Genomic DNA, 25,864 nt, shown 5'->3' with positions numbered 1-25,864 from the left:
ATAATGAAACCAAAACCAGAAATTTTCTTAATGACCCTGATATTATACTTACAGACCAGTTTAAGAAACACTCTAGATGATACCTAAAGCTTTTCCAGCTCTGGCAGCCTTGGATTCTGTGAATCTGCCTCCATCTCTTTTCTCCTCAGTCTATCAGCACATTTGCTGCTATGCCTCAGAGGGTAGGTCTGGATTTATTGTCACCCAGTGGAGTGGGATTCGTCCTGATTTCTTTCTGTTCTTGTTCTTCGGAATGCCATTAGTAAGTGACTAGGGTTATGGGACATTGAAGAGTTTCTCTTTTATATGAGATTCCATCTGCCTTAAGATACTTGCATGAAATCACAGCCTGACTTTTGTATCTACTTTTCAAGATGAGAGCAGTGGTAGTAGCAGCTCAGGGATTTTTTTAGGATTTGTACATTTGAATAGAAGTTAAAGTGATAAAAGTGTATCTTTCCACTTGGAGCTTAGAGACTGTTCTGTCTTAAGGAATGTATGGTCCTAGGGAACAACTGCTACCTGTAGCAAGTATTAGGCAAGTTCTGCTACATATGGCCAGATGAGGAAATAGAACCGAATTGATAGGTCAGAGAGTGAGAGGGGAAGGGATGTGCAGCAGGCACTGGCACTGAGGCATGGCTTGATTTGGGGAGAGGAGCTATGTGAAGGCACAGGGATGGCATAATGGTCAACCCAGGCTCTGTCCTCCCAGTGCCCTTTGTCCTCTCTTAGGAATGAGTTGAGAAAATGATTTCTCTCTTTTTTTGTTCCATTTGGGATGTGCTAAAGGAGAAGTCATCTTCTCCATTTTCTATCCCTGGTTGAAAGGTGTTAGGGTCAGAGCTTTCTTTGAGACAATCCAGTATTGCCATGTACCCTGCAACTTTCCTTAACCCGATTTTTCTCTGCTCTGGATTCGGCGCCATAGTACAAGTGAAAGTTAAATTTATATCTATGTGATACCTTTGGCTTTGCTTTCTGTAATCTTTTCCCTGCCTATTTGTACTGGGCATTGTCAGGGCCACATTGGAAGATTAAGGAGCTACTCTGGAACTGACCATCAGAAGGACATGTGGAGATAAACTTTTGTTCAGGATTTAGCTTATCTAGCTGTTGAGTAATTCTTCTCACAAGCCCCCACTCATTTTGGCAGGAACCACTGACATTTGTATACTTCTGAAAGAACTGCACTAATGGATGGCCTTTCTCTGCTCAAGTTCACAGTAACCCTCACTTCTTTCTTTACAGCTCAAGGACATGGTGCCAAAGGAGACAATGTCTATGAGTTTCACCTGGAGTTCTTGGACCTTGTGAAGCCAGAGGTATATTCTCTCCTTTCTCACTTTCCTTTCTGTTTTTGGAAATAAATACTAATATTTTAGTGAAATGGGGAGCAGGGGTTGTGGGAAAGAAGATAAAAACCAAAGGAGAATATAGTTCTATTGTTTGGAACAGGTTTTAGCTGCAGAGGAATGTGGAAGTCAGAACCTGAGGTGATTCTGGGCTCTGTCACTTATTAGTGGCTTGAACAAATCCTTTCACTTTTTTTGAGTTAGTTTTCTTATATGTTAAATGATCTCTTATCCAATCTGCTGTTTTCCAGCTCTGATATTCTGTTTTTTTAGTGATGACAGAGGAGGAGAATGGTCCCCATAGAGAGCAGAGTTACAGAGGGCAGGTGACTTTCACGTGACTTTGCCAGAGGGGCAGTAGAAATCGGAAAGGCTAAGACAGTTGATCTTTAGAAAGAATGTGGGACATATGTTGAAGTTTCCCTTCTCTCAGAGCTTGACGAAGCTTCTGTAACAGGAAGGGAGAGAATCCAACACATGGTGTATTTCACTTTCTGGAATTACACTCTTTCTTATCTCTGGGGACTTGAGCACATGGCTCTCTGTCTATAGGAGGTTTCAGTTGCTTCGTTGTTTTAATAGCAGTGGTTTAAGGGGTGGAGAACTTATCATGGGTCTTGCTTTGGAGGTGAAGGGAGAAGCTATGTAGAAGAATAATGAACTGGAACAGCCTCTAAGAATTTGAGTGTAGTTGGGAAGACTCCCTGGCTGACCTTTGTGAAAAAGTTGTGTCTGATCCAGTACAGTTGTGGCCTTGATTAGACCTTTCTAACATAAGGACCCTATGCCAGGGACCATTGATCATTTGAATTCAGTCATCTTCATGGGAGGAAAATTTGGAAGGTGAGGATGTACTTGAGAGAGTGATTGGATGTGGTACCTTGCATGATGTGGATCTGGCAGGAGGTGTGTCTAGTTTCTTCTAGGATAACCAGGAACACTCTGCCTTTCTTACCCTGATTTCCTCCTGTGGCATTCATTGGGAGAATCAGACAGTGCTGTTCTTACCAGCTCTTCCCTATACCAGCCCTTGGTCTAGATGTTCTCTTGTATCAGGATGTGTAGGAACAGAGAAGGAAGGGGAATTAGCCTACCTGCAGCTTCTCCGTATAGTCATACTGGCTTGGGGCAGTTTCAGGGAAGGAGAGGGGATGGGAAGGAAAAGGCATTCTCACATTCTCATTTTCTCTCTTAGCCGGTTTACAAACTGACCCAGAGGCAGGTAAACATTACGATACAGAAGAAGGTGAGCCAATGGTGGGAGAGACTCACCAAGCAAGAGAAGCGCCCACTGTTTTTGGCCCCTGACTTTGATCGCTGGCTGGACGAGTCTGATGCGGAAATGGAGCTCAGAGCCAAGGTCAGTAAGGACCCTAGGACCTAGACAGAAATCATGAGGAGCCCAAGTTATTTGGGCCACCTCAGATACCTCTAAGGGTCTGATAGAATAAATACAAACTTAGAAATTCAGTTAATGACCTGGAGACATGGTTTTATAGAAGTACTGGTCATATATTTTGTAGACTGTTCTTCCCTGTGGTTTGATTTTTTTCATGATTAGACTAGGGTGATTGGCTTTGGGGAGGAAAACCACAGAGGTTCCATCTTATCATGTCATATAATGGGTCCGTACTATCAACATGACATTGCTGTTGATACTGATCTTGCTCATGTGGCTGAGGTAGTGTTTGCCGGGTCTCTTTACTGTAATGTTACTTCTCCCCCTTTCTGGACTCTTTGGAAGGAAATTCCTATGCATAGCCCATGCTTAAGGAGTGGGGAGTTATGCTTCCCATCTTCAGGGTGGAGGATCTACTTACTATATTTGAAACTATTCTGTTCCTGGAGATTATTCTCTCCCATTTATTTATTCAGTCATTTAAAAAATATATCAGTAATGAATATTTATTTTATAGTTTGGGTTATAATTCTATACTAGTTATTTTGTTGCTCAAATTATTTCAGCTTTGGCCAATAGAACTCTTTCAGTTGGCTCTTGTGTCCCTTTTACAAAGCTCCAAGCTCCATCATTGCGGGGCAGGCTTTCTTTTTTGTTAATCCTCTCCCAAGCATATTTTTTCCATTGATTTTTTTTTTAGAGAGAGTGGAAGGGAGGGGGAGAGATAGAGAGAGAAACATTAATGTGAGAGAGACACATCAATTGGTTGCCTCCCTCACGCACCCCGACCGGGGCCGGGGATTGAGCCTACAGCTGGCAACCCAGGTATCTGCCCTTGCAGGAATCGAACCTGCAACCCTTCAGGCCACAGGCCAGCACTCTAACCACTGAGCCAAACCAGCTAGGGTTGGGCCTGCCTTCCTCCCTCCCCTTTCTCCCTCCCTCCCTCCCTCCCTGTGCTTCCTTCCTTCCTCCCTTTGCTTCCTTCGCTTCCTCCCTGTGCTTCCTTCTTTCCTTAATTTCTGGCACTATAAGCTGCTCCAGGCTTATCTTTTTATTTTTTAATCCTCACCCGAGGATATTTTTTCCATTGATTTTTAGAGAGAGTTGGGGGGGTAGAAACATCTTTGTGAAAGAGACACATCAATTGGTTGCCTCCCACAGTAGCCCTGACTGGGGGCCAGGGATTGAACCTGCAACTGAGGTATGTGACCTTGACCAAGAATTGAACCCATGACTCTTGGGTTTGTGGACTCTCCTGCCAGGGCACCAGGCTTATCTTGTGTATTCCTTGCTCCAGCCCTAGAATCAGCTATTTTTCAAGGAGCCTCTGTTCTTTCTATTGGAGAATGGTAGTGGAAACCAAGATCTGGGCTCAGCTATGCTTATTGCTGCTGGGGTGTCATTGCTTCTAGGTCCTCTCAGGTGACCGAAAAACGAACTATGTGTGTACATACTGCCTATGCAAATACATATATCTGTAAATATTTCTATATGTAACTACCTATATATTATCCTAATTTGAGTTCATACCAATGTGGAGACATGATTTTAGATTCTGGAAAAATTATACTAAAAATCTAGAGGTGTTAAAAAAATAAAATAGCAATCTATTTTCTGTCTTAAATTCCTGTTTTGTTTCTATGACCGTGACAAATCTGAATGTCTCTCCAGCTCTAAGATTTCAAGATTACCCACTTTGTAAATTAGAAGCCAGCTGATTGGCTTAGTTCTGTGAGCATTGGATGGGCATTCTGTGATGTGAATGCTCCTCAGTAAGGAGGACTTGGGCTTTTTGGCACTACGAGCTAGGACATTTTCCACAATGAAGCATGCACACAGTTAGAGGAGGTGGCTTTCAGGAGTCAGATCACTTATCCAGTATGTGGATTTTTGCAAGCAACTGGGAATTCTAACTTCTGTTCTTGAAAAACTTCTGTCCAAATTCTAGGAAGAAGAACGCCTAAATAAACTCAGAATTGAAAGCCAAGGCTCCCCTGAAAGTAAGTTGCCCCTGCTGCTGTGGTAGTAACCAGTTAACTTGAGATGGGGGTATGGATGAGTGTGATGTGATAGGAGAGCTAATATTGTGTAGGTGAGTTGATGAGTAGTCCTTAATGTCCAGTGCTTATGCTGTGCACACCCACATTAGAAGCCTTATTTGTAATGTTTCCCTTCCGTTGGGAGCCTAACGTCACCTGAGCATACCAAGCTGGTATAGTAGTATGGAAGAACCTTAGTCTCTTGGACTGGCCTAATGTTAGGTGACAGCATATACTGCATGGACATGTGGAAATACCATGTAGGTCCAAGGCTACCCTCCTTCCAGCCTAGTGTTTTTCTCCCAACTGAGATCTTAAGGGCCATGCCACAGATAAGTGCGGTTGTCAACCTTTAAAAAAATCCATTTCTATCTGTCCAACACTGATAAGCAAGAAGCTCTGTAAGTGTATTATATTCTGGGTGACATAGATTAAATTCAACAGCTCTCTATTAAATTCTTGCTGCATTGAAAGCATTGTACTAGTCTCTTGAGATGTGGAGCCAGTGAATTCATCATAGCACCTGTGCTCTAAGAGCTTACATTCTAGAGGGAGGACTGTGAAAGTCTGTAAGTTAAAACTAATGCTTAAAACAGAGTAAGGGTTCCTCACTTGTTCATACTTTTTCAAGTTTTAGTGACGCTTATTTGGCATGCCGTAAATAAGGAAGTGGAAAGTTGTAGAGCAGTGGTTTTCAAACTATGTTCTATGGCAACCCAGGGGTTCCCAGAGATGCTTTGGAGGCATAGGCTACCTAAGTAGTTCGACTTCAGCCAAAGCAACTCTGCTTTTGTGTTTTATGTATTGGTGGTATAAATAAAGTTCCTCTTGAAAAGGTTTTATTACTCTAATAAAAAGATTTCAATAACTAGTAATTTAGAGAAATAGTCCTGTGGCAAAGCAAAGGAGAGGGGAGAAAGTTAGTGGAGGTAAAGAATAACAATATAAATGGCCACCTGAGATTTAAATTAATTTTTTGATTTTAGAGGGATAAGCTTCAAAACTATGTAAAAATGCTTATAGATGGATTTTTAGAATGTTAGATAAAACTTGAACTGTTTTGTCTAAATTCATTAAGTTTCCTAGTGAAAGAAGTGATGGGGAAGTGTGATAAACTTTTATAGTTTTGAAGAAAAATTTTTAATTAGTTAAATGTTGCCAGAAGTCTGGTTTCTTTGGCCCTTTAGAATAAGGTTGCTTTTGCTTAACCACACTACTGTTTAGTGATTATTTGAGCGTCAACCAAGTGAGTATGCAGAATATCTGTAGTTGGGAATAAATGTGTGGCAGCAGAATCTGCACTCCAGCGCTTTTCTTGAGAATTGTCCTTTACTCCTTTGACTCAACTGTGGCTCTAAGTTCCTCACTCCTTCCTTAACTCTAATTAGCTGTGTTGCACAAACCTTAGGCTGCAGACAAAATTAATGTCCCTCATTCTCTTGCCTCTCAGATTGTAATTTTCCTCCTTTGGTTATGTCCTCCTTCTACCCATCCTCCAAAGCTCAGGTCAGACTTACCTGATTCCCACTTCCCAGCCCAATGTCATTTTCTCACCTTGAAATTTTCACAAGACGTTACCTGTTATTCTGTCTTGTATTATGGTTTTAGATTGTAAGTTCTTGAATCCCAGTAGTGCCCCTCTGTACCTTGGACATTGTAGGTGTTCATTTATGCTTGGTTGAATGAATATATGACCAAATATCAGAATTTTTTTCAATAGTCATTCTCTCTCTTTGAGCTAGTTCAACCTGTATGACCTTAAAAAAATTCAAGAAAAGAAGTAACTGTAGATTATATTAAGATGACAAGAACAGGAGCTGAGTATAGCCTCTTTCCCCCTACTTTAATGCCTCCTAAGATATATTCTCTTCTTGGATTTGTTATGTCTGTATACTTAACACTTAAAGGCTCTGAGGGGAAGACTGCTGAAAACATACCTTGGAGTGGAATGTTCCTCACAATTTTCCCTTACCTGTTTCTGTATGGGACCAGGAGCCAGGCTGGTGCACACCTGGGCCAGGTATTTGTGTGGGAACTTAGGGCACCCAAATAGAAAAGAGGGATGAAGTTAAGACTGTATACCCTACACACCCCCTTCTTCTGCTGTGACTATGACTACTGACTGCTTGTAACAGTTTACTGCCTTGCTTTACTCTTCAGCTCTTATAAGCTTGAAGAAAGGATACATGTTCATGTATAATCTTGTGCAATTCTTGGGATTCTCCTGGATGTTTGTCAACATGACTGTGCGGCTCTTTATATTGGGAAAAGGCAAGTACCAAATTTTAATGCTAGTTTTTTTTTTTTTTAGTAGATTGGCCCACTGCTCACCAAAGGTAGGTAATACTCTCTGCCTTTGGTATTAGTAATAACCCACCGTATTTGTATAGTACTTCATGCTTTTCATTGTGCTTTCACATCTTTTATTTCCCGTGGCCTCTGAAACAGGCAGGCTGATGTTCTGTCTCTTTAACAGGTGAGGAAACAGGCTTAGAGATGGCCAAAGAAATGGTCCATGTCCACACAGTTCACCAGGAGCATATCTTGGGCTAGCATCCCTTTTTCTGTTCACGACATGGTAGTTTATAACTAAAGAAATGGGTGTGATACTTCCAGTGTCAAAGTTATGCAAGTCCAAAGGGAGCTCATCTTTTTGGAGCCTAAATAGATTCTCAACTGGACTGTTCTAAAAATGAATGAAAAGACTATCATATAAATAGTTCTTGACAAACAAACAAAAAAAATAAAAAATAGTTCTTGATAAATTAATTTGCATGTTTAACAGAATTCTGGCCAACATACATGACTATGGAAAATATTTGAGAATGTGATCTAAGGTATTCTGAAATTTTATTGTGAGCAATAAATGGATAATAAAATTTGGGGGAAGAAAGGTAATGGGAGAGGACTTTCTCCACCTGATATGAAAGAGAGAGAATTAAAATAGTATGGTCTTAGTGTAAGAATAGACTAATTAGCAGAGTAGATTAGGTGGCCTAGGAATAGCTTTTACATTATATACATACCTGAATTATATATGGTAAAGGAATCATGAATCAATGGAAAGAGAAATACTATCCAGTACTTTTTTATTGGATAAATGTTTCCAGGTTAAATTGGGTTAGGTTCGGGCACCTTAGGGAGCAAGGGCTCTGTTTGATGCTTCTTCCTTACACTGTATACAAAAATAAGTCCCTCCAGGGATTTAAGAATTACATGTCAAAAAGCTAAGCCATAATAGGAGATATAAATAGATACTTATAAAAATCTCATGTGGAAGGTTAGGCTTTTCTAAGCTTAAAAGTGTTGGAAGAATCATATAGGAAAAGGTCAATATATTTGACTACAAGAAAACATCTAAATTCCTGTATATCTAAAAACATCCCAGCCACGACAGCATTGAAGATGAAAAGTACATTGAGGTTAGCAGTGTGGGGATGGAGGTTTGATGGAAAATTGCAATAAATACAAATCAAGGTTGATTTCTTGACATATAAAGAACTTTTACGAATTGATTTAAATATGTGAAAACTCCACCAAATAAACACAAGTATGTACAGGAAAGTCATAAGAGGAACTGAAACTAATATACAGAAAAAATGTTTAAGTCAGCAATGAAGAAAATAAAATCTAAGACATTTTTTATTATCAATTTTACAAAGTTAAAAAAGATATCTAAATCAAGAGGACCTATGCTAAAATAGACATACCAGTGGCTACTGGGAGGGTATGTAATTACAACAACTCTTGGGAAATCATTTGGCAGAGTGAATCAGGAACCTTAACTGTCCGTATCCTTGAACCTGGTAATTTCACTTCTGGAACTAAGTTCTAAAGAACTAATTGAAACTGCAAGAGAAGCTTTTTCAAAAAGATAGACATTATGGCATTACTTATATTAGTGACAGATTAGAAGCTACCTAAATGTCCAGTGAGGGATTGGTGTAGAATATTCTCTCATGTAATGTTGTGAAACAAATATGAAGTATTTAAAGAGTTTGTAATAACATGGAAAAATACTGAGGACAGTCTAAAGAAGTAACATATAAATTTATTCTTCCAGTTTGATCACACCCATATAAAAAGGTGAAAATGAACCAATCACATGAAAAGATTGGGAGGAAACGTACCATTTTCAAATGGTTTGAATGTGGATAATTTTAAAAAATTCTTTATTTTGTAAAATAGATATGAGGAAAAATATAAGTGTAATGGAAAAATATAAACTTTAAAGAGAGAGAAAAGCTCCTGTAGACTCTTATTCACTCCTAAATTTTTCCATCTGAGGTTTTTAGAAGGTGAATTGTAGTTAGCTCTAGAATTATTTGAAAGAAGTGCACATTTTTACAGCCTTCTTAACACCTTGGATCTGCAAACCACAGTTTAAACCAACACAGTTGGATTGCTTCTGAATGTTGCCGTGTAAGCTCTCTGGCTGTTAGGTGATGCAGTGTAAAAGCTGCTAAGTATCTGGGTCATGAGTTTAAAGTAAGCTGCCTGGATTTGTAATTTCTATTTTGGCTCTGAGCCCCTTCCTAACCACCTTCTGGAACAGAGCTGCTGGTTTAATTCTTCCCTATCAGTTCTCAGAGAGGAGTTGGGGCCTGGTACCCAGGGTCCTAGCTTTCCCTTTGCAATTTTCTCCTTTTGAATAAAGGATGTTGGTGAATGGCAGGTCCCACACATGTACTTGTTTTTTCATGTAAACATGTAGTTGCTAAACTTCATATGCTAAGGACACAGCAGCAGATTCTTGGGCTTATGTAGAAACTCTTATTTGAGCTTGCCTAGCTCTCTATTAATATTTTTTTATTAAATTTTTAATTTTTTTCTAATTATAAAAATGTGTACATTACAGAAGAAATCAGAAAATAAAGACTTAAAAATTCTACCATAGTCCCAACGAGAGCAGTAGATTCTTGGCTCCTTGGTTCTTGGCGTCTTTCCCATATAACTGCCTTAGGAACAGTTCCGAAGTGGAATTGTGAGATTAAAGGACAAGTTATTTTAAGGATCTTGATGCATAATAACTAGGAAGAGTATATACTATTTTATACTACTTCTGTTTAAATCCATATTCCATTAACATGAATGCCTTTTCTTACATTCAAAAAAATTTTTCCCCCAAATCATTAAATTAAAATGTGCTGATTTAAGAAAGTTTGTAAAACGGGGGAAAAATGGGTGAAGAAGGTGTGGGAGAAGGAAGGGGAGGTTAATAAGTCATTGTCTATCACTATTAATATTTCCATACATTGCCTTTTAGCCTTTTTTGCCTCCTACAGTTTAATAATCATACTGTATATAAATTTTGCATCTTGTTTTTAAAACAATGTTATAAACATTTTAATGTTACTAATATTCTTTGTAACGTATCATTTTAGAAATAAGATTTCTATTCCTGAATTGAAGCAAAGACCAATGTCCCATAAAATCAGAGGCAAAGCCCATAAGATCTAATTTTTGTTTACCATATGCCAAATCTTAAGTCACAACTTTCTGAGGTCCTCATTTTTTAAAGGAGAATGCCACTTAAAGTGAACCCCCTTCTTGATACCAGAATTTTCATTGTAAATGGTGACAAAAAGATTTGATGGGGATTTTGTCTTGAAAAAGGGGCATTTAAAATTATGAAAATAATTTTTTTATTTTATATATAGTAAAATTTAAATTGTAATTTTGCATAAATTTTTTCAAAGAAAAGAATTAGTCAAATTTTGAACTACTTATTGGTGGATTTTTTTCTGGTAAAATTATGCATTAGCAATACATACCATTCTTCATTTCACATTTGACTTTAAAGCAGGATTGTAAAATGAATCAGTTTTGCAAAAATACTTCAGAGGTTTTCTTCAGTTTTTGCAAGGGCCTCTTATTATTTATCTGGTATTTAAACCGTACCCTTTGAGGCTCCTACAGTGTCGTCTTTGTTGGTAACTGCCCTAACTCTGCCAGATCCTCGGAAGCACTATACTTGGATTTAATAAGCATCAAAAATCCTAAACTTTCTGCAATGTGCAGGACAAACAATTATCCTAGCCAAAATGTCAGTGGTGCCCTGGTTGAGAAACACTGCAAAGAGGAATGTAGGAATACAGGATGTCAGGTGAGGATCAGCATGAAAAGGAAAGGATTTTATATTACAGACCACTCAAAATTGATATATTTGCTGACCTCATATAAGCAATAACTGTTATTTTAAATTATTACATAATATCCATGAAGTAGATATACTATAGTTTACTCAAACTTCCCATTACCTTATACATTTAGACAGTTTCTACTTTAATGCACTGAGAAATGTTTGAGAGAGCAACCTTATTTCTAAAGTTTTTTTCATTTTAGATTTTTTTAGTTAGGATAGATTCTCAGAAAAAGAATAATTAGGATTAAATATAGAAGCACAATTAAGGTTTTTGAAAGTTAATTTTATTCAATACTTTTGCACCTCTATTTATGATTGTATAATTTTTGAGATTTTAAAAGGCTAGATTGCATTCAATATATGTGATATAGTTTTAGCTTTAAGTTAAATGAGATGATGGAGCTGAAAAGAATTATTGCTGTGCCTTATATTATATTGCATACAATAACTGAATGAAGTCTAGGTATGCCTTTCTCCCTTGTCTTTTAAAATGAAAAGTGCATACAGTGTGGTTTATGTGCTTTCTGGTAACCAATAATTGACTCATTCACGATCACACAGGCCTGCTTTCTTCCAGTGCAGTTGGTTAGTAAACTTGAATCTGACTGGATATTTATTATACCTTTCTTAAAATTCCTTTCCTGTAAGGAGTTATATAGTTTGAGAAATTATTCTGTTGTGATTTGCCAGTTCATTTACCCTTAATGTACTTTGTCCCATAGAGTCCTTCTATGACACATTCCACACCATTGCTGACATGATGTATTTCTGCCAGATGCTGGCAGTTGTGGAAACTATCAATGCAGCAATTGGAGTCACTAAGTCACCAGTGATACCTTCTGTTCTCCAGGTATTGGACAGTTGATCTCAAGGGTGGGGAATGAAAGATTTCATTGTTTATTTAGTAGTTATGCCACAATCTGCTGAGAAGTCTCAATTAGTAAAAATACCTATTGGCACAGGAAAAGCATTGTTTTGTCTGAATAAGGAAGAGAAATTTAAACCTTAGGAATATTTTCCAAAGTTAACTTTTGCCATTTCAGGTTGATTTCATTATAACATCTTCATGAAATCACAGTTATACAAAGAGCTGTAAAACTAGGGAAACTTGATTCTCAGGCAGGAGCAGAAAATCCTACCCTTAGTCTTCTTAGAGAGAGATGCTTGGTCTCCTCCCAGCCTGGGTGGATGAAGGCAGTATAATACCTAGGAACTCTTTTTCCTTCAACTTTCATATATGAAGGTGATTCTTCTGACTTGTGTGGGGATCCCTCTCCCCAGTACATCTATGTATTTTCCTGATATTTGGAAGACAGTATCAGGAATGGGGCATCAAAGCCTTTCGTCCGCTTTTCTGTTTCTTAGCTATGCAATTACATATCACTAAATACCACCTACCCAGACACAGGGAGAAGTGGTGATTATTGGTTAGTCTTTTCTGGAGTAGTTTTGATAATTCTATCTTTTTGTGGTATACCAACTCTGGCATGCTAATAGTATCAGTTGCATGGTAAAGGGTGTTAGTACATAGCTTTGTTATTTCTAGGTTTTCTGCCCTTGGAAAGAGGCTGCTTTGTTTAGTTTAAAAAATAAGAAGGGGATAGTGATACCCACTAATGCGGAATAATGTTTTTTGTGTATCAGAGGCTAGTACAAATAAGCATTTGGGTAGAATTTCTAGGACAAGGTGGATGGGACTGGTTCAGTATCACATTGCATAGCTCCAGCAAGTGCCAGTGACATAGAATACAATGTGAATGAAGCCTCTAGGAGCTGGACAATGCCACATGATTCAGTGTGGATGATCTTGGGAACATAACATTGAGTAAGAAGTCACAGAATATTATGTGTAGCATGATTTCAGCACATTAAAAAACAGGCAGAGTGAAACAGTATACTGCTTAAGCATACATACATAAGCAGTAAACGTATAAACAATGAAATGCTTAACACAAGATAGTAGTTATTTCTGGGGTTGGGGGAGTGCCATACTGGTAATGTTCTATTTCTTAGCTTGGCTTATGCAGACACAGATGTTCATTTGGCAGTATCCTTTAAGCTGTGTTTGAATGTGTATTTTTAAAAATATACTAGTTATGATGATACATTTATACACATATGCATACTCATTTATCTAGAAAGACTGGTGTGGGCATTTAACTTGTTCCAACACTGGAGCAGGGGATTAAACCAGTTGAGCTCAGTCTTTTTCTATTTACCTTGAATTTAGTGGGGTTAGGTTTCAAATAACACATGTATATGGTTTTAAAAAATATATTCTTAAACTTTTTTCTCTCTCTTGGGTCCTTTTAATAGCTTTTTGGAAGAAATTTCATTTTGTTTATCATCTTTGGCACCATGGAAGAAATGCAAAACAAAGCTGTGGTTTTCTTTGTGTTTTATTTGTGGAGCACAATTGAAATTTTCAGGTGGGTAGAAATGCTAGGATGGTGTTTGTATTCTTCTGCTTTGGATCAGCTCTCTTCCAGGGTCTCATTTGGTTTGGGATTAAGGTTCCACCTGTGGAGAGTTGTAGCTGCATCTACGGGCTCCACAAAAGCAAGGCAGAGTTTTTTAAAGCTGTCATTGGATCCTACATAGTGCCAAACCTGGGCACTGGGGAGCAGAAGGAGAGACCCAGGGAAATGAAAAGACCCATCTTACCCTTCAGGATCTTACTGGGAAGAGAAAAATTCATGAAAGGGCTGAAGAAACATGGGATTGAAGGAGCAATCCAGGTTGGATGAAACTAGTGAAGACCACCCTTCTAGAAGGGATGGTAGAAATGAATCTTCTACTACAAGATTTCTGAAGTTTTAAATTGACCTCTTATCTGATTCTTCCATCCTCAGTTGCCAATAAAATATCTTTAAAAAAAATCCAATTAAAGTAGATGTATTCTTCTCTACCAACCATACATATTCTGTAAGTATGATTCGAGGTTAAAGGTCTTTGGTATACTTAAATGTACTTAATTTTGATAGCATTCATTTATCCAGAGATAAAGTGCCTGTCGATGTGTCTGTCATCCCTCCCTACTTGGAAGGTCAATCAAAACTAGGAATAAAGCCAAAAAACTTCTGAGCATCTATCCCACATACTCCACTATTTCAAAGAGGGTTCCTTTGAGACCTATACTTACTTTGTCATTAAAGAGAGTTCACATCCTTTGAGGACTGGGGGAGGAGCATGATGGGAGTTTGTGGGCAGACAGCCCAGGTTTATACTTCTGTTCTGAAGATGATGTGTGGCTAACTGTGAGATGGTTCTGTTTGAATGATGTTGTAGGGTTGCATTCAGAACCTGATGTGGCTTTCAATATCTGAATTCCTTCTTTTCAACAGGTACCCCTTCTACATGCTTTCCTGCATTGATATGGATTGGAAGGTGCTCACATGGCTCCGTTACACTGTGTGGATTCCTTTGTATCCTCTGGGATGTTTGGCAGAAGGTACTTTCAGGAACTTTAGGTTACAGCTTAGCTCCAAGGGATAGCTAAGCCAATAGGCCAGATCTTCCTCCCTCCGCCAGCCTTAGTGTGTGGATGTTGGACTTTTCAAGATTTTCCTCATAGTAGCTTCCTTCCATAATACTCCTGGTATCCAGATTGTTCCAGGGAAGTCGCTCATTTGGAAGCTGGATGGTCCTATATTGTGAGCTTCCTATTTATATGGTTCTTTTAATTTTCCAAAGCAGGTTCATATTGATGGCTTTATTTTATTTTGACAAACAATTAGTGGGTGAGTCAGGCAGGGGTTTTTCTCTCCACCTCATAGAATAGGGGACAAGCCCAGTGTTATCAGATGGCTGCTGCTCATTCATCTGTTGTCCGCTTGGAGGCTCATCTCTCAGGAAAACGGGGGAAACAGAAGAGGCGGAAGCCTCCTGTACAAAGGGAGGAGGAAGCACTTCCAGCAGCCTGTAACTGAAACTTGGAGGGGTTAGAAGGTGCTGTCACTGCATGTGACTGCGTTTTACTTGCTTCTAACAAGTTCTTGTTTCTGCCTTCAGCTGTCTCGGTGATCCAGTCCATTCCAGTGTTCAATGAAACAGGAAGATTCAGTTTCACATTGCCATATCCCGTGAAAATCAAAGTTAGATTTTCCTTTTTTCTTCAGATTTATCTTATAATGTTATTTTTAGGTAAGTATTGGCTCTATAATAGACTTTCTCTCTCACTTCTTTAGAGGGTAGACTAAATGATTCAAAGTTTTAAAAGCCTTTAGGAATCTTATTTCCCAAAGAGCAGTGCAGAGTTAGAGAAAGATGACTTTGCAGAACAGACCCACTAGGAGGAGATGCTATGTATGGGAAGCATTTCTTCCCAAATCCCGGTGGTGGTTATCTTTCTTGAAGTGCTCTAGGTCATTGGGAACTCACCATAATATATTTCATGTTTGAAACAATATAAGAAGAAGCTCATTTTACTTTTACTAATTTCGGTAGCACATTCCTTACCCAGAGTTTACAGGAGTGGTAATACAAGTGGCCGCAAGAAGGAAGAACAGCCAAGAGATGTCATAAAGCCTTCTACCTAACAATAGGAGGCTCCTTTGCTCCTCATGTAAAACATGTTTATTATTGTACTTTTATATAAAATATAAGTTCTTGCCTTAATTCATAAAAATTAAAAGAAGGGAAAAATATATAAACCTAAATTATTGCAAATATAAGAGATTTATAATCCTTCCTAACTATAAGGACTTTTTACTTTAGATAAAGTTCTAATACATTTTAATATAATTTATGTATTTATCCCAAGTCTTGAGTTGGCCCTAAGTAAGTATGGCCGTCTGGTCTCTTAGCAACAGAGGAGGTGACAACAGATAGTATATTAGTTATCTATTGCTGTGTAACAAATTACCCCAAAATTTAGCAGCTTAAGACAACAAACATTTATTATCTCACATGGTTTCTGCGGGTCAGGAAGCAGCCTAGTTGGGTGGCCCTGGCTCAGGGTCCCTCATGAAGTTTCAGTCAAGCTGTCAGCTCAGCCAGGGCTACAGTTTCTATAGACTTGACTGGGGCTGGAGGATCTGTTCTAAGCTCACTCATTTAGTTGTGGACAGGAGGCTTCAGTTTCCTGCTACAGTTCTCCATAAGGCTGCTCATGACATGGCTCCCCCCAGAGCAAGTGGTCTGAGAGCCAGAAGCCACACTGCCTTTTAAAAAAGTTGTCTAATTTTTAATTATAATATGTTTGACATATAACATTGTATCAATTTAAAGTATATAACATGTTCATTTGATACATCTATATATTGTAATGATTGCCATTGTAGGTCATAATTAGCACCTCTATCATGTCCACACTGCCTTTTATAACCTAATCTCAGAAGTGACATACTATCACTTTTCCCATATTCTGTTGGTTACATAGACCTACCTAGTAAAGTGTGGGGGGGGACTGCACAAGGGTATGAAATACTAGGAGGTAAGGATCACTGGCTACCCCAGACAGTGATAGGAAGCTGACCAAAAGTAAACCCAAGAAGCCAGAAAGCCCAGCGGTTTTGGTCATTTAGTATTAGGGGAGAAGAGACCTACACTTAGGATATCAGCGCATGGCAGAAGCACAGTTAAATAATATGTTATGGGTATAGGTCATTTGCCAAAGATTAAATTTTATTCCATTTCTTTCCTGTTTCAGAAAGGGTATAATAGCCCTGGCCGGTTTAGCTTCAGTGGTTAGAGCATTGGCCTGCAAACCTGAGGGTTGTGGATTCGATTCCTGGTCAAGGGCACGTACTTGGGCTGTAGGTTCCATCCCTGGCCCCAGTAGGGGCGTGCCCGGGAGGCAACCAATCGATGTCTTTCTCACATCGATGTTTCTCTCTCTCTCTCCCCTCCCACTCTCTAAAAATCAATGGAAAAAATATCCTCGGGTAAGGATCAAAAAATAAATAAAGGGTATAATACAATTCAGGAAGATTTCTAACCAAAATGTTAAAATGGTTGGTCGTTGAAGGGAGTAAGCTTCAGTTTGGAAAATGTACTCATTAAAAGAGCTGTTTATTACTAGATAAATCTCTATTATTGTAATTAGGCTCCATGAGGTGGACATACTGAAAGTGTTAAAGAGGAATAAGTATTGGAAAGACCCTTAAAATATTTTACTAAAAAAGTTAGAAGAGTTAGAAGTATGTTAATGTGCAGTAACCCTAATGGCTTTTTTTCACGTTGCTTATGTGGGTTGCACATTCTAATTTTCAAGGTTTTATACTCATATCTAGTTTGCCTACAGTGAATATGTAGTTGTTCTTATTCTTCAGAAGGAAATAGATCCTAAATTTGCATGATTTAGAAGCAGTAATAACAACCAGTTACATTTGTATATAGACCAAAGTGCTTTTCTAAACCTGCCTTCTCTCACACTACATCTGCAAAATAAGTGTCTTTCACTCTGCTGTACAATGAGGAAACTGAAGTTGAGGCTAAGCCATGTGGAACCGAAATTTGTTCTTTCTGACTCTGAAATCCTATGCGTTCTAATTCACTAGATTGTGCTTCCTAGAAAAGGGTCCCACACCTTTTAAACTATTGCACAATACAGGTTATCGCACAGCCTTGAATTAAAAATTGGGTTGCTTCTATTACTTCAGATTTGTGTATTTTGTGTAAGTCTTACTTTAAAAGAAGGTAAAAGAAAGAATATTGTGAACTCCAGTTAAGGAAATGTTTAGGGATACAGGTGTAACTTTCATTGAAAAACATCAAAAATGAGATGGGAATTGGTATGCGGTAAAGTAAATGTAACAAGTTAAAGTTTAAATCCAGCCCGGCCAGTCGTGGCTCAGTGGTTAAGCATCAACCTAGGATCCAGGCGATCAGGGTTCGATTCCCGGTCAGGGCACATGCCTGGGTTGCGGGCTGCAGCCGATCAATGACTCTCTCATCATTGATGTTTCTATCTCTCTCTCTCCCTTCCTCTCTCTGAAATAAAAAAAATTAAAAAAAAAAAAAGTTTAAATCCAGGTGGTATTTCCTGTACAATGATTTAATCTTTTTTGTATACTTAAATTTTCACAATAAAATATGGGAGAAAGTGGAATTGTAAACCCACTGGGGAAAAATTGAGTTGTCTCTAGTGCACCGTTAATAATTTGTTAATAGTTTGTTACTAAGTTGTACTTCCTGAGCAGCTGCAATAAGCATAGAGGGAGATGAAAAACACAACTAGAGACTGTCCCTGCCCAGGAACTTCTGGTTATAAACAAGGGCAAAGATTCTCACTTCTAACCGGCCTCTTTTCTTTTTCAGGGTTATACATAAATTTCCGTCACCTTTATAAACAGCGTAGGCGGCGCTATGGACAAAAAAAGAAAAAGATCCACTGAGAAGAGATTTAGATGACTTCTTGCCATTTAGACTTTTGAGCCTAATCTATAATTCTTAACGGTTTTACCTTCTTGTACTGATGTAAAAGTTTTTTTAAAGTTAAACTATTAAATTCTCAGTAAGGCTATCTTCCCTTTTCCCCAGTAACATCCTGGATTTATTTTATTAGTGTAGTACTTGCATGACATCTGTTTGTTCTTTTGTATTCTGTTAGTGACAGCAGACTCAGCCCTGCCCTCCAACCACTCCATGTCCAGTCACTAGTCTGTTTCACACAAGCCAGAGAGATTTTGTCAGTGCCCTGAACCTACTAGGTACTGGCCATTCTTACAGCTGGAATTTGTTCTTTTTGGCTATTGATTATGGAGAAAAAGCAAGACTTGCTCTGTAGGAGGCTGTTAAAGTGACCCAGGCAGGGCCTAATATATTCTGTACCCAAGGGGTTACTTGTTAAGTGGAGTGGCATTGACTTTTTAAAAAATCTATTTGACTCAGTTACTGATAAAACATTTCTGAGTCCAAGTGGGCATAGAGAACACATATTACCTCTGAATTTTTTGGCCTCTCTAAAGATATTGTTACTATACAGTGCTTACCTGTGTGGGCACAGAATGACTTGACAGGCACCAGTCAGAACCTTGGAACACCATGATCACTTACTTCATTCTGAGATGTCAGAACTATTTTCAACACTAAAGAAAGATGAAACATTAATTAGAAAATAATGAAATTATGAGAGTTACAACCCCAAATGGCTACAGGGGTCAGAAGGGTCCAACTGGCCATAAGACAGCTGCTGGCAATGCAGCCTGTAGCAAACTGAGAACACTAGAGTGGGCCAGTCTAAACATGCCTGCAAAACTGTCTTAGGCTGTGCACAAACAAAACAATCTTCCTTCCCCTGAAGTAGCTAAGTCCATTTACTTATGTACTTGTCAGAAGTGGTGGGATTGTCTGTTTTTGAATAGACCTCAAAACCACCTGCTTTTATTCTGCTGTGTTTCAACTCTGCAGTAGGACAGTGAACAGAGAATGTTGGCTGGAGAACCACCAGGTGGTCCTTTAATAAGATTCCTGGACGGAAACCCACCAACAGGAACTGAAAAAAATCTAGGCATTATGAAGTTTGGCCATTGTCAAAACATCAAGTTTCTTCTACTACATTCCAAATAAACCAAGTAAAATGTGTTACAAGTAATGCTTGCATAAAAGAATTTAAGGCATGATTGCGCTTTCTGTTTTGCCATTCCCGTTGTTCCTGGGGAAAAGGGGACTGAATGAGCTATGCTGTTTCTCTGAGCCCAAGATGGAAACCTGGCTTGACCTAAAAACATATGATTAGCATAGGCTGGCTGATTTTTCTTACAAGTTCATTGCACTGATGGGTATTTTGCATGTCTGTAACCTCTGTCAATATTTGTATTAAGTTCTGATGTTCTTTCACCTGACTTTCTGTGTGTGATTGGGCAGATCAGCTTTGCAGCAGATTATGCTGCATCTGTGGCAGAATCTTATATTCTTTGCTAAGAAAGCAAAAGAGTGTGTATTTCTATTAAACATTTACAGTCAAAATCCTAATAACTTGTGTTTAAAGGTAATTTATTTAATGGTTTTCAAGTTGTTAGTGATAAAGTCCTTTGTTCAGACAAAATATTATATAGCAGTTCAGCATGTTAAAAATGGCTGCTCAGGTTGAAGCCTGAGGGAGTAATACCTTAGGCAGTTCACAGAGAATTTGAAAAGCACTGATGATGTAAATAAAACCTAAAGAAGCTACAGGACTTGCCCAGGATGATGAAACTAGCTGATGAATGGAAGGGTAGCTGACTTGTAGTGACCTGTCGGAATCTACCTGGATGGAACCTGGCCCGGGCAATGAGGCCTAACCAGTGTCAGAAACAAGGCAGTATGGAACCCAAGGAACCCTCATGATTTGTCAATCTGCCACACAGGAAGCTGAAATTATACCCAAGTAGAACAGATCAAAAGGCAAAGACTCATTAGTTTCCCAGTAAAACCATTTTATAGAAAATCAAATATTTTTTTTCATTTAGGAAAAAAAGACAGGAATAATTTTATACATTTATGGTTGCTATTTAAAAGTCTGTATCTCAAGACGTACCCAAAGCACCTACGGGTTACCACCAAGTCTGCCCAAGTTCTAAGAAAAGTTCTAAAACTTAGTGGTGTAGGGCTTGTACTTAGCTAGTCCCAGACAAGTTTGGGTTGCTCACTCCAAGGGCAGAAGCTTGAAAATGTCCTTATGACTGAGAGGAGAAGATGCCTTTCAGAAAGTCAGAGGGCCTTTGCGGCCCTGAGGAATGGGGAGAGCTCTGTGCCCATCAGACCTTCAAGCTTCTCAGGAGATGTTCCCATCATGGGAGCAACAGGTGTTTTTTGGGCTGAAAGACTCTGAGCCTCAGGAAGCTAATATCAAAGCCCAAGCAGCCAACCACCCTTCAGAGCCCCTCTCAGACTTGTCATTCAAACCAGCAAGTGGTGCTTCTGAGGCAGCCTCAGGGAGGTCTTCGGGTAGTTATTGCAGAGGTGAACACTCTGGAACGGTTTTTACTCTAAATCATTTTCACTTGAAATGAGGAAAGGAAGGCTCCAAAAGTCAGCTTCACAGTCTTTCAGTGCTGCTCCCAGAGAAGTCTGTCTGCAAAGGCGTGATGTTGTGGTCATAGCCGGCATACTCAGAGGTGCCGGTACTGGCCAGCTTGAGCTGCTGGGCAGCGTGGGTCAGCTGGAATGCTGCATCAGGGTGGGCTGTGTCCGGCAGCAGTGTGCACTCCCTTTCCAGCATGTCAGCCACCCCCTTGAGCAAGTCCAGGAAACCAAAGGCCAGGGCAGCCTTTCGTAAACGGTTCAGCTCCTGAAACATTTAAAAAACATCAATGTTCCTAAAATGCAATTTCCTCATCTCATACTTTTGTGTCTGTGTGTGACAGTAAAAGCAGGTTTTTTTATTCAAAGGTGTAACTGGTAAGTAGATTTGTTTACAACCATTCTTGTGAAGTACTTTTTAAGAAAATATAACCACCTTATCTGCAAAGAGACACCTCAACTATGATGACCTAAATTTTGATGGGTAATGTACATGATTAGGCAGAAAATAGTAAAGTTCACACTGACAGAGTAATTATCAAGTTCTCAGTCAAAACTCCATTTGTGGTCCCCACTTCTTGACTGATTTCTATTCCCACTTCATCTTCTACTATCTTGTTGACTGACTTCCTGACCAACTCCCGTCAACTCTGTCTTCCTGACCAGCCAGTCCAGCCACCCCTCCGTCTGGAATTATCACATACATTCTAAGTGCTCAGCTTGGAATAAGTTCTCTTTGAACCCTGAACTTAAGTGAGCATTTTTATGTGAGAACAAATGTTTGTACAAAGATGCCTGTAACGAGAGTGTGACGACACGGCTGAGAAGCGGTTCCTCTACAGGTGATCAGAAAGCTGGGTGAGGACACTGAAACACAGGTCGTCAACTCCACAGTTGATGAGGACGTATGCAAACATCTTGAGGCACTTTGCATACATCGTTTCATTTACTCATAACTCTAAGGAGGGTTCCTTTTCCTCTAGCTCAGGTATGGAAAAGGCTTGTCCCAAACCTCAGAGGGCTCTTAAGACTCTCAAGCCTCTCGGGCTGAATGACAATAAAGGCTCTGGAGGCTCTGGAGGCTCTGGAGGAGTCAGGAAATCTGACCTGAAAGACTGCCACAAAGAGGTGGGGTAGTGAATGGGAGCAGAGAAATAGGAAGTGCCGCACCAACCACATAGCTGTGCGATTTGGGCAAGTTGTGTGGCCTCTCTGGATCTCAGTGGCCTTACAACATGAGAAGGAAAACCTCTTCCCTGCCCACTGCAGGAGCTGATGCAATCGCCTGGTAGAGGCCCTTTCCAGCCCTGATGTGGGATTATATGGAACCAGAAGAGAGAAATGGGCTTTCTGAGCACTGCTTTATCATGTTAAACAAGTGTAAAGTTCAAAAGGCCAGTGTACAAGAGTGTCGACTTGGACAGACAGCTGATGACTGCGTGTAGAAAGCTGTGCAGGGAGGACTACAGCAAGCGGTCATCAGTACCTGTGTGCATTACGGGCTTCAGTTAGGGGCATGGCAGGCTGGTCAGGACTCTGGCTGAACTGATTAAGGTTGCTCTTGCTTGATTTCACCAGCTAACTACATAATTAGGTTTGAAGACAACAGTGACAGAAAGGTAATGAAATAACATCCAGAAAAAGTGGCATGTATGTTCTCTGGAAGAAATGCTGTCCTGGGGCTGGCTGTGTGTCTATATTTTAAGATTAGCAAACTAGGACACAACTGACAACACTATACCTCACACTGACACTTAGTGTGATTTCAGCCAAACACCAGGACGGGAGGAATGAGTGAGGTTAAATGCCCCACACTCCACCTCACCCCTTGTAACTTTATTCCTTCCACCAGTGGTTCTGGATCAGCCAGGTATGATTCCTGAGGGCCATCTTTTGCAATTCATAAATGTGCAATTTTAGAAGCCATTCCTGGGAGAGCTTATCTGGTTCAGTAAGAATGTTCTGGGCCATCACCATCCCAGAGCCAGGAAGTCACGTACAATAGTTGCCTGGGGCTAGGTTAGATATCTGCCCACAGGGGAATGGTGAGAAGGGTTAAGGGATAAGAGGGTTAAGGTCCTTTCAGATCCTTCCCTCAGCCAGTCACAGTAGCACCAACACAGAGAAACCCTTCTGCACAGAGCCAGGCCATTTAAGCACTTCCAATTCTTGGATTTTAGGGCAAAAACAGACCTATTACTTCTGTTGACTTTACTGATGGAAAAACTGAGGCACAAGCCATATATTTCTAATCCTGGTCCATGCTCATTCTGCTACCCCATACTAACTATGGTGAACCATTTATTTTTGGCACACATCCCAGGGCCCACCTTCCTCTACTGTAATTCTGACAGTCTCACCTTATAGAATGTCTGTGTTTTTTCAGGTAGTTTTCTTGCATTTCTTAAAATCTTCTGTACATCTGTCTATCAAGGGTAAAAAGAATTCAACATCAGAATTCTGTGGTAAAGGGGAAAGAATACAAAAGGATGGTTCTAGATGTTTAAAGAAATGAAAATATGCACAGAGCTACCGTGTCAAAACGAGGATTCCTTCTGAGTTAATGTCACTCCTTTGTTCAGTATCAGTAGAGTACCTCCCTCTTTCAAAGTGCTTGATAATAAATCCCTTGGTGACAGAAATAAACTTGTCTCACAAAAACCCACCCATTAATCCAATATATATGGCCAGCTGCTTTTTTTGACTAGGGTGCCATTCAATGGGGGTAAGAATAGTTTCTTCTACAAATGGTGGTAGGACAACTGGAGAGCCACATAGTAAAGAATAAAGTTCGACCCTTACTTCACACCATATACAAAAAAGTAAATAAAAATGGATCAAAGACCTAAATGCAAGAGCTACAAGTCTTACATTTAAAACTCTTAGAAGAAAACATGGGGCAAATCTTCATGACCTTGGAATTGGCCATGATTTCTTAGTTACAGCAGTCCAGCAACAAAAGAAAAAAATAAATCTGATGAATATTCATAGCAGCATTATTCAGAATAGCAAAAAGGCAGAAACAATCCAAATACTCATCAACTGAATGAATGGGTAAACAAAATGTGGCCTAGTTATACAATGAATAAAGGAATGAAGTACTGATATATGTTACAACATGAATGAACACTGACATTATGCTTAGTTGAAGGAAGCCAAACCAAAAAGGCCACATATTATATGATGCCATTTATATGAAATATCCAGAATAGGCAAATCCATGCAGACAGAAAGCAGACTAGTGGTTGCCAAGGGCTGGGGGAAGGTGGAAATATAGAATGACTTGCTTAATGGATACAGGGATTCCTCTTGGGGTGATAAAATGTTCTGAAACTAGGTAGTGGTGATGGTTAAATAACATTGTGATTATACTAAATGCCACTGAATTATATACTTGAAAATGATTGCAATGGTCAATGTTATGTGTATTTCACCATAATAAAAAAATATACCCACTCTAACATAAAAATTTTTAAATAATTTTAGAAAAATTAAAAGAAAAAGAAAAAAAAATTCAGCTATCTTTCCAATAGGGAAGTTTTGTGGTCAGGGGTGACAGAAAAAAGAGGGAGAACCTAATTTTCCAACAAAGAGAAGGATCCCTCCCACCTTCACCATGGCAGGATGTGTCTAGTTTCTATGAAAAGGGGGACTATGCCATCAACAGAAGCTACTTCTGTTGTCAGGTGGCCTCACTGCCTCTTCTCATCTGGCTTAAGCTGGACTCATTGGAAGAACGAACAAAGAAAAAACAATGACACTTAAATGGAAAAAAAAGGCTCAAAAGTGATTTTTAAAAATAGGTATAAAGGACATTATGTCAATGAATGAAGAAATGTCACCGAGTACCTTGCCTGAAAGTAGCATACCTTGGTAATAGTCTACTCTCAGCTTCCCACAAAAGTGTGGAATTACAGTGTAATGCTATGGTTTGGGCTTACTGTGGGGATGGAAGAAATAGCCACATGAAGATTTTTACATCTTTCTCAAAACTGTTGTTAAAGATAACACCCATTATATTATTTGATGCCTGCCTCAGCATGTCCAAAATTAAACATTAAAATTCAATGCCAGGAAATGCCTCTCTAGAAGAACTGATGTGTTTACTTTTACCAGACATATAACCCTTTATAACATAAAACTCTACCTGTTTCTTTTTTGACCTTGGTAGCAGGAAGCTCAGAGCCAAATTGCTCAAATACAATTATTTTGCCTTGGGTTCCTGGAACAATTGTCTCCCCCTTACACTAGGTTTTGTATTGATCTAAATTTTGTAAAAAATGATTTTGCTGCATACGTGTTTTACTGTAGGCAACCTCAAATCGTTTTTGGAAATAATGACAAACATTAGAAGTAAATGAATTACTAAGTATCAAAGGAGAGGAAAATCAAATCAAGTGTTTGCCTGCCTGCCAGAATCCCTCTCCTGTCCCCAGGGGAAAGCAATGTGAATGGTAATGTTACCTGCAGGCCACTGGGTTTGATCCAGACAGTCACATTCTGGGCATAACTGCGTTTGTTTTTGGGCTGAAGGGGGAATGGGCTCTTATTGTCATCCTCACCATAAGGGTTTTCTTTAGCATCTTAAAAGAAAAAGACATTCTTGAAAAGACATCTGGAAAAACACAATCAATTACATTTCCAATTAGGCTAGAAGCTTTTTGAAATCATTCAATCTTCTATATCCTGTTACTTCCTTAATTAAGAAAATCCATTAACTTCAGTCAGGTTGGGGAAATTGTTCTCAGTAAAAGCCACTGATGTAAGAGATGAAGGCCCATGTAAGTGAAAAGCAGCTTAAAGTTTTTAAAGAAACAAACTTCACTTATTTGCTAGAGAAGTCAGAGAAGATAAAATGAATACATACAATAAAACTAATGTACTACTCAAAAAAATAAAAATAAACATACGTACTGAAACTCTGTATACCTTAGTCCAGCACTCTCCAATGGAACTTTCTACGATAACAGAATGGCAA

At 39.2% G+C, this 25,864-nt stretch overlaps 2 protein-coding genes across 6 annotated transcripts in view; one reads left to right on the top strand and one right to left on the bottom strand.

The window, feature by feature from the left end:
- Positions 1-19,860, top strand: part of HACD3 (3-hydroxyacyl-CoA dehydratase 3) — a 30,681-nt gene extending 10,821 nt beyond the window's left edge. Inside the window, exons 3-11 of the mRNA XM_016208635.2 lie at positions 1,252-1,325; positions 2,551-2,715; positions 4,706-4,757; positions 6,957-7,067; positions 11,664-11,791; positions 13,258-13,370; positions 14,286-14,392; positions 14,953-15,084; positions 18,202-19,860. Coding sequence (XP_016064121.1) covers positions 1,252-1,325; positions 2,551-2,715; positions 4,706-4,757; positions 6,957-7,067; positions 11,664-11,791; positions 13,258-13,370; positions 14,286-14,392; positions 14,953-15,084; positions 18,202-18,278 — 959 coding nt within the window. The 3' untranslated portion in view covers positions 18,279-19,860. The remainder of the gene's footprint in view (positions 1-1,251; positions 1,326-2,550; positions 2,716-4,705; positions 4,758-6,956; positions 7,068-11,663; positions 11,792-13,257; positions 13,371-14,285; positions 14,393-14,952; positions 15,085-18,201) is intronic.
- Positions 19,729-25,864, bottom strand: part of INTS14 (integrator complex subunit 14) — a 29,769-nt gene continuing 23,633 nt past the window's right edge. For 4 of the 5 annotated variants that reach the window (XM_016208627.2, XM_016208632.2, XM_016208629.2 and 1 more), the window contains 3 exons: positions 25,351-25,469; positions 23,247-23,312; positions 19,729-21,154 (listed from right to left, as the gene is read on the bottom strand). In XM_016208627.2, coding sequence (XP_016064113.1) covers positions 20,903-21,154; positions 23,247-23,312; positions 25,351-25,469 — 437 coding nt within the window. In that variant the 3' untranslated portion in view covers positions 19,729-20,902. Of the gene's footprint in view, positions 21,155-23,246; positions 23,347-25,350; positions 25,470-25,864 lie in introns of all 5 variants that reach the window. The other variant, XM_016208634.2, reaches the window with a different exon arrangement.

The sequence above is a fragment of the Miniopterus natalensis genome, chromosome 1 (genome assembly GCF_054644295.1).
Source record: "Miniopterus natalensis isolate mMinNat1 chromosome 1, mMinNat1.hap1, whole genome shotgun sequence".
Taxonomy (NCBI): Eukaryota; Metazoa; Chordata; class Mammalia; order Chiroptera; family Miniopteridae; genus Miniopterus; species Miniopterus natalensis.
Note: the sequence above shows the minus strand (reverse complement) of the source record. Positions and strands in the feature narration are given on the sequence as shown.